At 41.7% G+C, this 16,821-nt stretch overlaps 1 protein-coding gene across 2 annotated transcripts in view; it reads right to left on the bottom strand.

Moving 5' to 3' along the window:
• mocs1 (molybdenum cofactor synthesis 1) overlaps nucleotides 1–12,928 on the bottom strand; it is a 29,324-nt gene extending 16,396 nt beyond the window's left edge. Inside the window, exons 1-2 of one of the 2 annotated variants that reach the window (XM_029714069.1) lie at nucleotides 12,592–12,631; nucleotides 11,165–11,300 (exon numbers count right to left, since the gene is read on the bottom strand). In XM_029714069.1, the coding sequence (XP_029569929.1) occupies nucleotides 11,165–11,209 (45 nt within the window). In that variant the 5' untranslated portion in view covers nucleotides 11,210–11,300; nucleotides 12,592–12,631. Of the gene's footprint in view, nucleotides 1–11,164; nucleotides 11,301–12,591 lie in introns of both variants that reach the window. The other variant, XM_029714068.1, reaches the window with a different exon arrangement.
• Nucleotides 12,929–16,821: the final 3,893 nt, after the last annotated feature.

Here is a 16,821-nt window from a genome sequence, read left to right on the forward strand (position 1 = left end):
GGACAAAGAGCGTACTTTTTGGAGGTCTGATAAAACAAAAATAGAACTGTTTGGCCATAATGACCATTGTTATGTTTGGGGGAAAAAGGGGGAGGATTGCAAGCCGAAAAACACCATCCCAACCGTGAAGCACGGGGGTGGCAGCATCATGTTCTGGGGTGCTTTGCTGCAGGAGGGACTGGTGCACTTCACAAAATAGATGGCATCATGAGGCAGGAATATTACGTGGTTATATTGAAGGAACATCAAAACATCAGTCAGGGAGTTAAAGCTTGAGCGCAAATGGGTCTTCCAAATGGACAATGACCCCAAGCATACTTCCAAAGTTGTGGCAAAATGGCTTAAGGACAACAAAGTCAAGGTATTGGAGTGGTCATCACAAAGCCCTGACCTCAATCCTATTTCTGGGCAAAACTGAAAAAGCATGTGCGAGCGAGGAACCCTACAAACCTGACTCAGTTACACCAGCTGTCAGGAGGAATGGGCCAAAATTCACCCAAATTTTTGTGGGAAGCTTGTGGAAGGCTACCCGAAACGTTTGACTCACGTTTAAATTGTTTAAGGCAATGCTACCAAATACTAATTGAGTGCATGTAAACTTCTGACCCACTGGGAATGTGATGGCTGAAATAAAATCACTACTATTATTCTGACATTTCACATTCTTAAAATAAGGTGGTGATCCTAACTGACATAAGACAAGGACTTTTTACTAGGATTAAATGGCAGGAATTGTGAAAAACTGCGTTAAAATGTATTTGGCTAACGTGTATGTAAACTTCCAACTTCAACTGTAAATAAGTATTCAGACTCTTTACTCAGTACTTTGTTAAAGCACCATTGGCAGCGATTACAGCCTTGAGTCTTCTTGGGTATCACGCTACAAGATTGGCACACCTGTATTGAAAGAGTTTTTCCCATTCTTCTCTGCAGATCCTCAAGCGCTGTCAGGTTGGATGGGGAGCGTCGCTGCACAGCCATTTTCAGGTCTCTCCAGAGATGTTCGATCGGGTTCAAGTAAGGGCTCTAGCTGGGCCACTCAGCTGGGACATTCAGAGACTTGTCCCGAAGCCACTCCTGTGTTGTCTTGGCTGTGTGCTTAGGGTCGTTGTCCTGTTGAAAGGTGAACCTTCGTCCCAGTCTGATGTCCTGAGCAGGTTTTCATCAAGGATCTCTGTAATTTGCCCAGTTCATTTTCCCCTCAATCCTGACTAGTCTCCCAGTCCCTACTGCTAAATTGTAAAAAAAATTACCTTTTATTTATACAGGTTTTTTCTCATTGAGATAACATCTCTTTTTCAAGAGATGTGGTCCAATAGCAGCAGAGGGAACAACTTACATACACTAACACAACCTTAAACAAAACTATAAAACACACATACAATACAACAAAAACATTTGACATTAAAAACAAACGTCTTGACTAAAAACAGCGGGCCTAAAAACAATTACACTCTTCTATGATATATACATCGATCAAGTGTTTAAACTCCACCAACAAAACTAGATCATCACATTTTAAAATGTTCAGGAGAGATTTCCAGGACCACGGAGCTAAGTAACTAAAACTATTTCTACCATGACCCGTTATAATTTCTGGTACTGTTAGAAGCAAATCAGAATGGGACCGTAATTGATATTTATTTACTGACCTGACTAAAAAAAGAACAGAGATAAAATGACATTTAACCCAATATGGCCTTATAAATCAGTGTATACCAGTGTTTAAGCCTACGCAAGGTCAATGACGACCAGCCAACAGCGCTGTAGAGATCACAATGATGTGTTAGACGTTTCTGATTTGTAATGAACCGGAGCGCTGCATGATACACTGAATCAAGTGCTCTCAGGGTAGTGAGTGAGAGATAGAGAGAGAGATAGATAGATAGATAGATAGAGATAGATGCCTCAGCCACTACCCTGAGAGCACTTGATTCAGTATATATCTCATCACTAAAATCTAAAACCGACAGTAATGTACATCGTACCAGCTCCTTCCTGGCCTCAAAAGAAAAACAAGCCTTATGCCGGTAATAAAAACCTATTCTCAGCTTGAGCTTCCTTATCAAGTTCTCTACATGCACAGTGAAGCTTGGCTTATCATCAACCCCCACACCCAAATATTTGTACACTTTAACTTGCTCTATAGTATGCCCAGCCAATGTAGCAATGACATGATTTGTAACATGCCTGGCGTTAGAAAATACAATGCATTTTGTTTTACCCGAATTTAGAATCAGCTTTAAAAATCATACAGATTCTGTTGTATGATGTTAAATGCTCTTTGGACATTTTCAAAAGCTAAAGAAACTACTACCACTTGAATAAAGAACAGTACCACCTGCATAAAAATGAACATCCGCTGTTTCAATAAGATCCCTAATGTTGTTGATATAAAAAATGAACAACAGTGGGCCTAAAATAGAACCTTGGGGAAGACCTGAGGACAGCTCTATGGAGTCATATTTGATTTATTTGGTTTATAAACCAATATATAGCATGACCAGTAATTCCACAACATTTCAACCTTTGCACTAACACCGCATGGTCCATGGTGTCAAAAGCCTTCGACAAATCAATAAAAACAGACACACAATATAAGTTCTTATCAAGAGCACAGTGAATGTCATTTAAAACCTTCAATGTTGCTGAAACAGTACCGTGGCCTGACCTAAAACCTGATTGCATTCCATTTAAGATCTTGTTTTCTTGGAAGTAGACCTTTAGCTGTCTACTAACTAAGGACTCCAGTACCTTTGACAGTACGGACAATTTTGATATGGGTCGATAGTTGTCAAGTAGCGAAGGATCTCCACCTTTCAGGTGCCAGTACAAAAGCATTACCTTAACCTCTCTGGGCAAGCGTCCCACCTAGTCAACAGCCAGTGGAATCCCGTGGCGCGATATTCAAATACCTTAGAAATGCTATTACTTCAATTTCTCAAACATATGACTATTTTACACCATTTTAACCTGTTGGGGATAGGGGGCAGTATTTACACGGCCGGATAAAAAACGTACCCGATTTAATCTGGTTATTACTACTGCCCAGAAACTAGAATATGCATATAATTATTGGCTTTGGATAGAAAACACCCTAAAGTTTCTAAAACTGTTTGAATGGTGTCTGTGAGTATAACAGAACTCATATGGCAGGCAAAAACATGAGAAGATTCTGTACAGGAAGTGCCCTCTCTGACCATTCCTTGGGCTTCTTGACTCTGTTTATTGAAAACTTAGGATCTTTGCTGTAACATGACACTTCCTACGGCCCCCATAGGATCTCAGAACCCGGGAAAAAGCTGAATGATGTAATTCCAGCCCCTGGCTGAAAAACATTAGCGCCTTTGGTAAGTGGTCTGTCAGAGGACAATGAGCCTGAGGTGCATGCACGGGGCGACCTCATGTTTTTACTTTCTCTCTCTTTGAACTAAAACACAGATTTCCCGGTCGGAATATTATCGCTTTTTTATGAGAAAAATGGCATAAAAGTTGATTTTAAACAGCGGTTGACATGCTTCGAAGTACGGTAATGGAATATTTCGAATTTTTTTGTCACGAAACGAGTCGGGCGCGTAACCCTTATTTACCCTTCGGATAGTGTCTTGAACGCACGAACAAAACGCCGCTATTTGGATATAACTATGGATTATTTGGGACCAAACCAACATTTGTTATTGAAGTAGAAGTCCTGGGAGTGCATTCTGACGAAGAACACCAAAGGTAATATCATTTTTCTTATAGTAAATCTGACTTTGGTGAGGGCTAAACTTGGTGGATGTCTAAATAGCTAGCCCTGTGATGCCGGGCTATCTACTTAGAATATTGCAAAATGTGCTTTCACCGAAAAGCTATTTTAAAATGGGACATAGCGAGTGCATAGAGGAGTTCTGTATCTATAATTCTTAAAATAATTATGTTTTTTTGTGAACATTTATCGTGAGTAATTTAGTAAATTCACCGGAAGTTTGCGGGGGGTATGCTAGTTCTGAACGTCACATGCTAAAGTAAAAAGCTGGTTTTTGATATAAATATGAACTTGATTGAACAAAACATGCATGTATTGTATAACATAATGTCCTAGAAGTGTCATCTGATGAAGATCAAAGGTTAGTGCTGCATTTAGCTGTGGTTTGGATTTATGTGACATTATATGCTAGCTTGAAAAATGGGTGTCTGATTATTTCTGGCTGGGTACTCTGCTGACATAATCTAAATGTTTTGCTTTCGTTGTAAAGCCTTTTTGAAATCGGACAGTGTGGTTAGATTAACGAGAGTGTTGTCTTTAAAATGGTGTAAAATAGTCATATGTTTGAGAAATTGAAGTTATAGCATTTTTTAGGTATTTGTATTTCGCGCCACGCGATTCCACTGGCTAGGTAAACGTCCCACCTTGCCCAGGGAGGTTAACCTCTCTCGGGTATGTGGGACGATTTCGTCCCACCTACGTAACAGCTACTGAAATTCCAGTGGCGCGATTTTTGAATCGTTAGAAATACTATTACTTCAATTTCTCAAACATATGACTATTTTACAGCTATTTAAAGACAAGAATCTCGTTAATCTAACCCCACTGTCCGATTTCAAAAAGGCTTTACAACGAAAGCAAAACATTAGATTATGTCAGCAGAGTGCCCAGCCAGAAAAAATCAGACAGCCATTTTTCAAGCTAGCATATAATGTCACAAAAACCCAAACCACAGCTAAATGCAGCACTAACCTTTGATGATCTTCATCAGATGACACACCTAGGACATTGTGTTATACAATACATGCATGTCTGTTCAATCAAGTTCATATTTATATCAAAAAACAGCTTTTTGCATTAGCATGTGACGTTCAGAAAACGCATAACCCCCGGCAAACTTCCGTTGAATTTACTAACAGTTTGCTAAATTACTCACGATAAACGTTCACAAAAAGCATAACAATTATTTTAAGAATTATAGATACATTACTCCTCTATGCACTCGATATGTCCGATTTTAAAATAGCTTTTCGGATGAAGCACATTTTGCAATAATCTAAGTACATAGCCCGGCATTACAGGGCTAGCTATTTAGATACCCACCCAGGTCAGCATCCACCAAAATCACATTTCCTATAAGAAAAATGTTCTTACCTTGCTTGTTCTTCATCAGAATACACTGCCAGGACTTCTACTTCAATAACAAATGTTGGTTTGGTCCCAAATAATCCATCGTTATATCCAAACAGCGACGTTTTGTTCGTGAGTTCTAGAATGCTTCTTCGCGGTCCCGCGCATGGCGCATTGGCGTGTCAAAAATGTCTAACTATTCCATTACCGTACTTCGAAGCATGTCAACCGCTGTTTAAAACCAATTTTTATGCCATTCAACTCGTAGATTAGTGATAATATTCCGACCGGGAGTATGCATTGAGCCTAAACAGCCGAATAAAATTTCTCCTCAGAAGCGACTCATGCACGCGCATCATTCAAAGGTCCTCGGAGCATCCACTTACAAAAGGCGATAATCTGTTTCAACCTGAGGCTCCCTCGTAAACCTTCAGTTATTTCGCGGGCTCTGAGAGCCTATTGGAGCCCTGGGAATTGTCACGTTACAGCTAAGATCCTTACTTTTCAATAAAAAGATGCAAGACGCACGACTCCTTGTCAGACAGGGTACTTCCTGCTTGAAACCTTGTCAGGTTTTTGCCTGCCATAGGAGTTCTGTTATACTCACAGACACCATTCAAACAGTTTTAGAAATTTCAGAGTGTTTTCTATCCAAACCTGAACAATAATATGCATATTCTAGCTTCTGAGTTGGTGTAGGAGGCAGTTAAAAATGGGAACATATTTTTTCCAAAATTCTCAATACTGCCCCCTACCCCAAACAGGTTAACATGGCCTACACCAAAGTCATGGGGAAGACAAAAACAGGCTCTCCGAATATAGATTCCCTTATTCATCCTCGGTGTGGAAGGACCAGTTGATCACTTGGGGCAAGTTCCCAGTCATCCGGACTATCTGCAGTGCCTCTATGCACATTCACATGACTAACACACACACACACACACACACACTGCAATTATTTTTTGTATCCTGCTGCTCAGCCACTTCACCCCATATTGCATGCATATAACTACATTGTCTATCACCAGTATCACTGATATTCTTGTTGTGCATACTATATATTATTTTGTTCTTTCTCTACTGACACTTTTTAGTTTTTACTTGATATAGTGTGTGTTTACCAAAGACGGTAATGTGAAGAACAACATGACCTGCACTTTTACCACTTTTAGTCTTGAAATCTATGGTTGTTTACTACACTACTCACTCTGTTTAGCACACGGCCTCACATGTGAATCCTTAAAGAGATGGGTGGGGCTAAGGCTTAAGAGGGTGTGAACGATGCTGAATGGGTGTAGACAAAGAGCTTCAGTAGGTGCAACAAAACATTCAAGGGCAATTTTCTCATAAGTGGGTTACAAGTGGATCAACTTTCAAAGCAGAATTACATTGTTCCTCAACTGCAGTTTATGATATACCAGTTTCTCTGAGTCTCTACTTTTATCCAATGTAAAAAAAAAAATCTGTCTCAAATGTTTCTACATAAGACTGAATCTGTGACTGAATCGGTGAGTCACATAAGTTTTGGTAAACAGAATCGCTTGGGGCAGTGACATATGTGACACTAGCCACAATAGCAATTATCCACAATAGGGGAGTTTGCGGTTTGCCTTCAAGCTAAAGTCCCTAACTGAAAGTGATTCAAACGTAACAGAGTAAGAAATATATCCTTTTTTATTTGAAGTTCGCCAACATTTGTTTCATAAGCATTGAATTCATGTTTGAATATGTCATAGTTTCAATTATTCCCATTGATAGGTTTCATTCATGGTTATTTGACGGACATCGTGAGGTTGGTTGACGGTAATGTATCCTAGCTGCTGTATTATTTTTGTGCACCCTCAGACTGTTTCATGCTGACGGTATTAATGATAGGTAGGGAATGCTTGTCCACTCCTTTCCCAGTTAAAAGGCACTTTCTCTATAATTGCGTTCCAAATTGTCACAGAATATGCAAGAACTAAGGTACAATGTAATAACATGTTGTTTGTCATAACGTGAAGTGTATTTTGATGTTTTAACAAAGTTTCCATGCTAACGTGTTAGCTAAGCTAGCGCTCATCCCATTACCCATGTACACTGTTAGCTAGCTTGTTTTCAACAAAGTAAAAATACTATACGACTGTTTCATGCTGATGGAATTAATGGAGGTGAGAAAAGCCATAAGTCAACTAGCACTGCGGTGTATTATTGTCTGTCCCCAAAATAAAAAAAGATTGCATATGCTCCAGTACCATCTTGTCCCTGTGGCTCAGTTGGTAGAGCATGGTGTTTGCAACGCCAGCATGGTGTGTGCAACGCCAGGGTTGTGGGTTCGATTCCCACGGGGGGCCAGTACAACATTTTTTATTTTTTTTATGCATGAAATGTATGCATTCACTACTGTAAGTTGCTCTGGATAAGAGCGTCTGCTAAATGACTAAAATGTAAATGTAAAAATGTCCATGGTTGCCTTGGAAAGGAGTTAGAACCGGAAGGTTACACAAACAAATAGTGGAATCAAGCCAAATTTGGACTAGATAATGCTAAACCAGGTTGGAATGTTAATTTATTTACTTATTTGACCACACAGAAAAACTGTTTAAATCCCACTGTGGATCTATTAGACTGCATAATTGTATGCTTATATGCACTACGCTGCCTTACCTCTGAATTGTGCACACATGAAATGGGGTAACACACACAGAACATAGCTAATTTTGCCCCAAAATCAGCCACCCCCTAACTTCAGACAAAATCACCTCGAGCTCAACTAAATCACCTTGAGCTCAACATTTAAATGGACTGGAAAAAAGACTAAAGACACTTCTAGCTAGCTGACCACCGATTTTTATTGCAATTCATGTAAGTTCGGTTTTGAGAGTTTTCAAAAAAGTAACACGTACACACATTTTGTAGGACACACTGTATATCTTTAAATTAGACTGCGCAACAGACCACACATCATTTAACATCAACTTTTTACCTCTGAAATATAGCTAACGGATTTGCTAATGTTGCTAGCTTGGTTGCTAAATGTTCATATATTAAGCAAAAAGGAAATAAATTGTAAGCGTTAGATAATACATATCACAAAAACAACTGAATGTTGTCAAGCATTACCGTATCAAATTTGGAGTCCTCTGACGGGGGCGTTTTGCACAATCTGCAAAAATGTATTTGGAACCATTAACTTTTTGAGACCTATCACTATAGGCTATGTTTCATCTTACAACAGCTACATAGAGGCAGTATTTAGTCAAATGTTACATTTGACTAAGTCTTCCCTGTGGCTCAGTTGGTAGAGCATGGTGTGTGCAACGCCAGGGTTGTCGGTTCGATTCCCACGGGGGGCCAGTACAAAAAAAAAAAAAAAAAAAATGCATGAAATGAAATGTATGCATTCACTACTGTAAGTCGCTCTGGATAAGAGCGTCTGCTAAATGACTAAAATGTAATGTAAATGCAATATTAAACTAATTGGTACACAAATTTTCATACAAATAAACAAAAAACGTGGGTACACTTTCAGTTGTGAAAATGTTTATCACCTTTCAATGCCTTAGCTCTGAAATGCAAATGTTTATACATATTCAGATTGAGTTATCTTTCTAAAATGTGCCAAGTTATTTAGCGACGTGTTTACCACCACTGCATGGAGAAAGTCGAGATGAAGCAGTGGAGCAAGGTGGACATGTTCCATGCCATGGAGGACGGCGGGGCAGGGATGGCTATCTGCCAGGCTACCAAGGTTAGGCATCTTTTCTTTTTAGGAGATTACCACGCATAAGTGAATTATCTGCTAGTAACAGTTCTCTTTTCTACCAAGGTGCATGGTGTACCTCGTCAGACCCTGGCGGACTGGCTGAGCGGCCGGGTGACCCATGGTTGTCGCAGTGGACTACCCAGATTGCTTGCACCAGAGGATGAAACTTCTCTGGTGTTGTACTGCATCTACTGCGCCAGCCATGAGTTCCCCTTCACCAGACAGAGGCTGATGAAATACAAAATACGCAGGTAGTTGGTGTTCTATGTGTTTATGTATGTAGAATGCTGGACTGACTGTTCTCAATGTGTGTGATGTAAATGTGGATGTGTATGGTGATGACAAAACAAACATTTTCATCCTGATGGACAATTTCATATTTTATTCTATTGTAGCTTTCGGCACCCAGGGAAACAATCCCACCACTAGTGAAGAGGTGGTGGGAAATGTTCAGGAGACAAGAACCTGAGCATGAGGAGACCGGACACCCTAGCCAGGGGGAGAGCTGAGTGTGCCACATGTCCGACAATGGACACCTTCTTTACTTCTTACGAGAAGCACTTGGAGGAGAGTGGGTTGATGGAGAAACCCAGACAAATCTTTAACGGCGATGAGTCTAGGTTTCGTAGCAACCAGAGCAGGCACAAAGTGCTGGCTCCCTGGGGCGCAAAACATGTACCAGCTGGCTCCGGGGACCAAGGAGCACATCAGAGTGCTGGCCTGCTTCAACGCAGCTGGGGAGGAGGTTTCCCTGGTGGACACTACACACTGGGATGCCCCCCCAAGCCTTGTATGGACGGTCAAACAGTGGCTACATTGACGGAGACCAATTCAGGAAGTGGTTTCAGCACTTCATTCAGCATGCAGTGAAGGAGCGCCCTCTCCTTCTCCTCTTCGATGGACACAAGAGCCACATGGACCCGGAGGTGCTCATGGCGGCACTAAGGGTAGGGGTTATACTTCTTTGTCTTCCACCACACTGCACCCATGTCCTGCAGCTGCTGGACATGGCATACTTTGGCCCTTGAAAGGCTGAGTTCTCCAAGGTAGCTGGAGACCTCAGCTATTTTAACCACTCCTACATTGTAAACAAATCAGAATTTGTCAGAGTATTCTGCTACCCGTACCAGCGCTGCAAGGGCATGCGCTGTGGTGGAAGGGTTTAAGAAGTGTGGCCTCTTCCCTTTTGACCCTACCGGGTCCCACTACCGCCTCTCCTGGAACCAGCAGCACTGTGCCGTCCATCAGCACCTCCTCCCCAGTGACCACAGGAGGACCCTCAGCCCCTGCTCCAGTCCCTGCTCCAGTCCCAGAAAAGCACCCACTAAAAGAGGGGGGCTGATAGCGAAGGACCTGGGGCACATCCTTACTGTCCTGAAGTATCGGCTAGACCGATACAGAAGACTCCCCGTGGTCGCCACATGCCTCACTGGGAAAGAATACACATGCCAGTGGCAGGAGAGGGGTGAGAAGGAGAGGGCAGAGGAGAAAGAGCATCCGGCAGCCCTCAGAATGGATGAGACCATTGACGCCATCGCCTCTGCTGGACCTCCCGCTGGAACCACTCCTGACAGCTGCATCACCACCGCCAGTGCCTCCCAGTGTGTAACACATGTCGGAGCTGCCGGAGCCCTCAGCTACAGAAGGCCACGTGCCTACTCTCCCGGCCACACCATCATCGGCCCCTCAACCCCACCATTACAAACACCAGCTCCTCCAAGCCATCGTCGGCGGTTTCGTCCACCACCACCACGATGCACACCACCCCCCGTCTGTCACCACCAACACGGCCTCCTCTGGACCAACTGCCTCCTCCGTCTCCCCTGGTCACACCACCATAACGACACTGTCTGGTGTCCCTGCCCCCTGCAATTTGAATATAGCCACCTCCAGATGTAAACACATTAAATTCCCCCAAAAATGACTTGTGTTTTATAAAACTGCAATGTTTAAACTTTTTTAAATTTCTTTATATATCTACAGTCCAGAGCACAAGCCCTCAAGGCATGTCCACTTCCTCCTAAACTTCTGCAGCTTCCTCCAGAGGTATTGATGTAAAAAGCTGAAGGGTTTCATTTAACATGCTCTAACACTACTTCCTCTCTTAAATGCAGCACAGATAAGGAAGAGAAAAGCTCCATCGGCCACCTCTGTCACGCCACCCATGGCAGCACTCTCAGGTACTTCATTATCTTAATTTTTCTCTCTCTGTTATATCAATTACTATTGTTGCTGTAGTACTTCTACATATTGCATAAACATATTAATCAATTTGATGTGGGTTTTTTTTCCAAATTAAAGACACCACCTGCTGTGCTCACTGCGGGGAGCGTGATCCACCTGCAAGCTGCCCGCAGAGTGTACATCTGAGGTTCCACTGCAGGTGTGTGCTGTGACTTCTGCCAGCACTGGTTCCACCGCAGGTGTGTGCCGTGGGATCTAGAGGTGGCGGTGGAGCTGGATTTTTGTGACAATATAGGGATGAGGTAAAGATTTAATTGTTTGTTTTCATATGAAATTATTTCTTTGTTTTAAAAAATACATGTCTAAAATATAATATATATTTATTCAAACATCTTGTGTATTTCTTCCTTTACTTTCCAAGTGCATCTCTGCAACAAACAATTAAAACACTGTTGGAGTTTGTCAATGCACGTGACTGAAGTTGTATTTATTTAAACTCATGTATATTTTAGTATTAAACTGTTATCTACTTTCTCAAACCAAGATTAATATGTAAAACAAATGAGACATTATTTGGTTACAACACTCAATATGTTGGTGAAGAACCATTTAAGAGTCCAGAGGGCGGCGCACCAGGCTACACAATTAATTAAAAGTTGACAATGCAAGCCGGAAAGCTAGCCAACTATCTATCTAGTCAACACTTCGGATACGAGGTTGGTTTCAAATTTTTGAACAAAATTAAACATATCTTGTAATTGAGCAATATAGTAAGGTGGCCGATAATACGGGACCTATTTTTTTTTGCTAAGCCGTTTATCAAAAAGCTGGTATGTTAGTACCACTTAAATGTCAAACATGCTAATTTCTGACCCGTTAGCTGATATTTTTATGATACCAATAATCACAAAACATTGATGGCTTGATCACAAGATGACACTGTTGATGGTAATAATTCTTCAACACTGTTGAATATGACGATGTTAGCGTGGAACCCCGTATTTATGTAGAGTTTGCAGAAATATGAACATCTTAGCTCTTATTGCTGGACTTTGTTGGAAATCACCTTCCCATGCAGTCTACTGTGCGTAAACAAAGTTATATTGACTACGTCTGTCCTAGCTCGCTAATTAATGTCTTAATCGAAATTACGGATTGCCTCATCAGGTTGTCGTCCCCTAATGCCATAGTTTGTACATCTTAAATGTCATTAGAAACCAAGCAAGTCAGCCATGTTTTTTTAAGTCAGTAAAAGTGGCTGAATGAACTGTTTTGCTGCCAGATAAGGCTGATAGCCAGATTTAGCAGTGTTAAGATGTTGCGACAGCTTTATGTAGGCACCGTTTGCACTATAAATGGTGACAATTCATGTATTGTTTAGTGTAGTTGCATTGCTGGAATGCATCCACTTTGTTGTTGTTGCCCCATCAATATTTACATGCTAAAATCGCCACTGGTAAGGTTGACAGCTAGCAAGAACGTACGTAATAACTTAAGTAGTTTGAAATGTTGGTAAAGCCTTTCTTTACTAGCCTGGGCAGCCGTTATAGGTGTACTTTCTTACCTGTGTCGTCCCAGTTTTCGTTACGGTGACAGCTACGAGTTCATTTTCTTCTTGCGTGTCACTGGAATAGAACCGCAGCATTTTGGCTGTAGAGCTTGGCGCAAATAGTTTCATGTGCTGTGTTGACAGGGCCTTGACAACGTAATGGTTGCACAGTACAATGCGGCAGCACTTGCTGGCATAAAAAGCCATCGCATAAATTAAATGTAGCAGTGGAATTAGATGTTTATCGTCCTAAAAGTATCAAAGGAAGACACTTCGCATCCAATGGTGATGTCGGAGGATCGCATAACGTCTTCAGAGTCACTGCAGCCATATTCGAGGGGGAGTGGGCAGCTTCAGCCAATCATCTGAAACCTCGATTTTGTTGCCGTCTGGTAAGTGTAGTTTTACCAAAGACAGGTTTCCTTCCATTGACACAGGTTTATTCCACAAAAGCAACGTCGCCAAAAACAACAAACAGCAACTATATAACTGTTCTAAAGATTTACAAAATCTTTATCCGTTCAACAGAGGTGGATTTTTCTTTTGTCTAACTTTCTTTCCTGCTACAAATTATGATGGAAAGTGTGTTTTAAAAAAAATATATATATTTGCCGAATAATTTTGAAGGTATGCAGGGCATGTTAGGTCATCACATAACTTAACTATAATGCTACGTTCGTAACCAAGTGGGAGGTGGGGATTTACCAGTTGTGAAGTCATAAATACCAGATGGATGCATTCAGATGCTTTGAACTCGTTGAGAAACGCTGATTGGCTAATGACCAACAAGCTATGTAAACCATAAACTAAAGTACTGCTATCATGCTTGAAGACTAATTATAGTGATGAATTAATTATAGACTAATTATTGTTGCATTTAACTGCCAAAAATGCTGTTACCAAGGTAATTTCCTTAGTAGGTGATCAAATCAAATGTATTTATATAGCCCTTCTTACATCAGCTGATATCACAAAGTGCTGTACAGAAACCCAGCCTAAAACCCCAAACAGCAAGCAATGCAGGTGTAGAAGCATGGTGGCTAGGTCAGCATGTGGGAGCTCAGCATGTGGGGAAAGTGATGTCAGAGGTCAGCATGTGGGAGCTCATGCTGTGTTCACATGCTATCGGAGTTATTGGAAGTTCCTAGGTTCGACTGGGAAGTTTGACTTGGAACACCATCCAAGTCAGAATTACAAGTGGGAAACTCTGAGGAAATGTTGTTGCCCACCAAGGCACCTGCAAGTCCCCGGACATTTCTGTGTGGAATGGCCCTAGCCCTCACCCTCCGATCCAACAGGTCCCAGATGTGCTCAATGGGATTGAGATCCTGGCTCTTTGCTGGCCATGGCAGAACACTAACATTCCTGTCTTGCAGGATCACGCACAGAACGAGCAGTATGGCTGGTGGCAATGTCATGCTGGAGGGTCATGTCAGGATGAGCCTGCAGGAAGGGTAAAACATGAGGGAGGAGGATGTCTTCCCTGCAACGACAACAGGCTCAGTCCGATGATGCGGTGACACACCGCTCCAGACCATGATGGACCCTACACCTCCAAATCGATCCAGCTCCAGAGTACAGGCCTCGGTGTAATGCTCATTCCCTCGACGATAAACCCAAATCTGACCAACCCTGGTGAGACAAAACTGCGACTCGTCAGTGAAGAGCACTTTTTGCCAGTCCTGTCTGGTCTAGCGACGGTGGGTTTGTGCCCATAGGCAACATTGTTGCCGGTGATGTCTGCTGAGGACCTGTCTTACAACAGGCCTATAAGCCCTCAGTCCAGCCTCTCAGCCTATTGAGGACAGTCTGAGCACTGATGGAGGGATTGTGCGTTCCTGGTGTAACTCGGGCAGTTGTTGTTGCCATCCTGTACCTGTCCTGCAGGTGTGATGTTCGGATGTACCGATCCTGTGTACCGATCCTGCAGGTGTTGTTACACGTGGGCTGCCACTGCGAGGAGGATCAGCTGTCCGTCCTGTCTCCCTGTAGCGCTGTCTTAGGCGTCTCACAGTACGGACATTGCAATTTATTTCCCTGGCCACATCTGCAGTCCTCATGCCTCCTTGCAGCATGCCTAAGGCACGTTCACGCAGATGAGCAGGGACCCTGGGCATCTTTCTTTTGGTGTTTTTCAGAGTCTGTAGAAAGGAATGTTTAGTGTCCTAAATTTTCATAACTGTGACCTTAATTGCCTACCGTCTGTAAGCTGTTAGTGTCTTAACGACTGTTCCACAGGTGCATGTTCATTAATTGTTTATCGTTCATTGAACAAGCATGGGAAACAGTGTTGAAACCCTTTACAATGAAGATCTGTGAAGTTATTTTGATTTTCATGAATTATCTTTGAAAGACAGGGTCCTGAAAAAGGGACGTTTCTTTTTTTTGCTGAGTTTAGTTTGACCATATTGTCAATGGTAAGCAAGTTAGATAACTTTATTACAAGCAATGTTATAAGCAACCTCACTAGCTAAAATTGTATTGTTTGAAGAATTGTTCTGACCAAAAATCACATGAATGGATCCTGGATTCGGTCTTATGTAGCAACGTTTGAACTTCTGTTTTTTACATTGGATAAAAGTAGAGACTCAGAGCTACAAAATGGTATATCATACACTGCATTTGAGGAAACAATGGGAAAGTAATTCTGCTTTGAAAGTTTATCAACTTGTAAATTCACTTTTGAGAAAACTGTCTTTCAATGTTTTGATACTACTACTATTGAAGAGCCCTTCTTTGTCTACACTCATTCATGCATTGTTCACACCCTCTTAAGCCTTAGCCCTACCCATCTCTTTAAGGGTTGATCCAACCGTTCTCAACTGACTTGCCAGCTACTTCCAGACATCTAAAAGAGAGAGAACAACTCACTGAACATTACTCGCCCTATCTGTGGTTTCGAGTTCAGAGCGCACCCTGGACGCTCTGGCAATAAGTAGGTTTGTTCTGAAAGCTCTGACCTCACAACTACAGTCAAGCACCCAAGCTAACTGGCTAACATTGGGTAGCTACTTCCAGACACATAATGAGAGAACACCCCACTCTGACCATTTTACTCGCCCTAGCAGAGCTGGTTAGGCTTTTTTCATGTTATCCAGAGCATTGGTGACTATAACTGTGCTGCTGGCAACAATTGAATTACGCTTTGTTGCCGACGTTTACTGACACCGGACATATTCCAAGGGTGTTGAGCGTTCAGAACTGCATCAGTTATTCTGCGCTCTGGCACACTAAGACAAGAGTATTTTGTTAAGAAAACAAGCCCTAACAAACAAGGGAAGGCAATAACTCTTGTTCTATCATACTGTTCAGGGCTACATATTTTTGCTGAGTCATTCTGTAGATTCAGTGATATAAAATAAATATACAAGGGGTAAGCATAGGGCAGGGAAAGCACCTGTTGGTGACATACTGTTTTAAGTTTTGTGTTTGAACCTCCATGGGGGGAATGGGTCTGTTAAAGAAGCTGTAAAAAATATATATATATCACCACCACCTACCACCCCTCTCCACATCAACTGTCATTCAAAGTCAGCTGACCAATCAGGGTTTTGTATTTGATTTGACAATTTAAAATACATACAAATGTTACACCAGGCAACATATACAAATATTACTGTACACAAAAATGTCAGAAGACTTGTTTCCTCTTGACTTATTATGGTCAAGAAGTCATTGTGGTCCTCTTGTAGCCTATTATGTAACCAATAATAAAGTTTAACGATGACCCGTGCTGACGTTTATGTCACTTAAATCTCCATTAAACAACTAGAGAAATACTATACAAAGAGACACTCCTAGTGGGTGAAGCAGGAACACTAATGCATTAATTATTCACATTCCTCCAAATGCTAACCTCACTGTGGTTACAAATGCTAAATAATATATTGTGTTTCACATGCTGTAAACTTTGTCGACTTCTTCCATGTTATAATGTAAATGTGTCCTCAGTTCATCCAATAATGCTCCACCTATAGATGTATATTTTCACTTATTGGCCTAATTTATCAGTGGCAAAAACCCTACAGGCGTAAAGAATACACAGCTATAGAATCTGCTACAAATTTAGGAGGTTGTCAATGATTCATGAATGCAGACCGATGACGCTGCTAAAGGAGTTGTACTGTGATTTTGGAGTTTGACTGTATTTGGTGAAATTCTTCTCACCAACACACACCAACTCACTTGTTACAGCTAATGGCAAATTTCCACCTGAGACTTATCCCGTTGTTTTACCAAAAAGGC

The sequence above is a fragment of the Salmo trutta genome, chromosome 25 (assembly GCF_901001165.1).
Source record: "Salmo trutta chromosome 25, fSalTru1.1, whole genome shotgun sequence".
Taxonomy (NCBI): Eukaryota; Metazoa; Chordata; class Actinopteri; order Salmoniformes; family Salmonidae; genus Salmo; species Salmo trutta.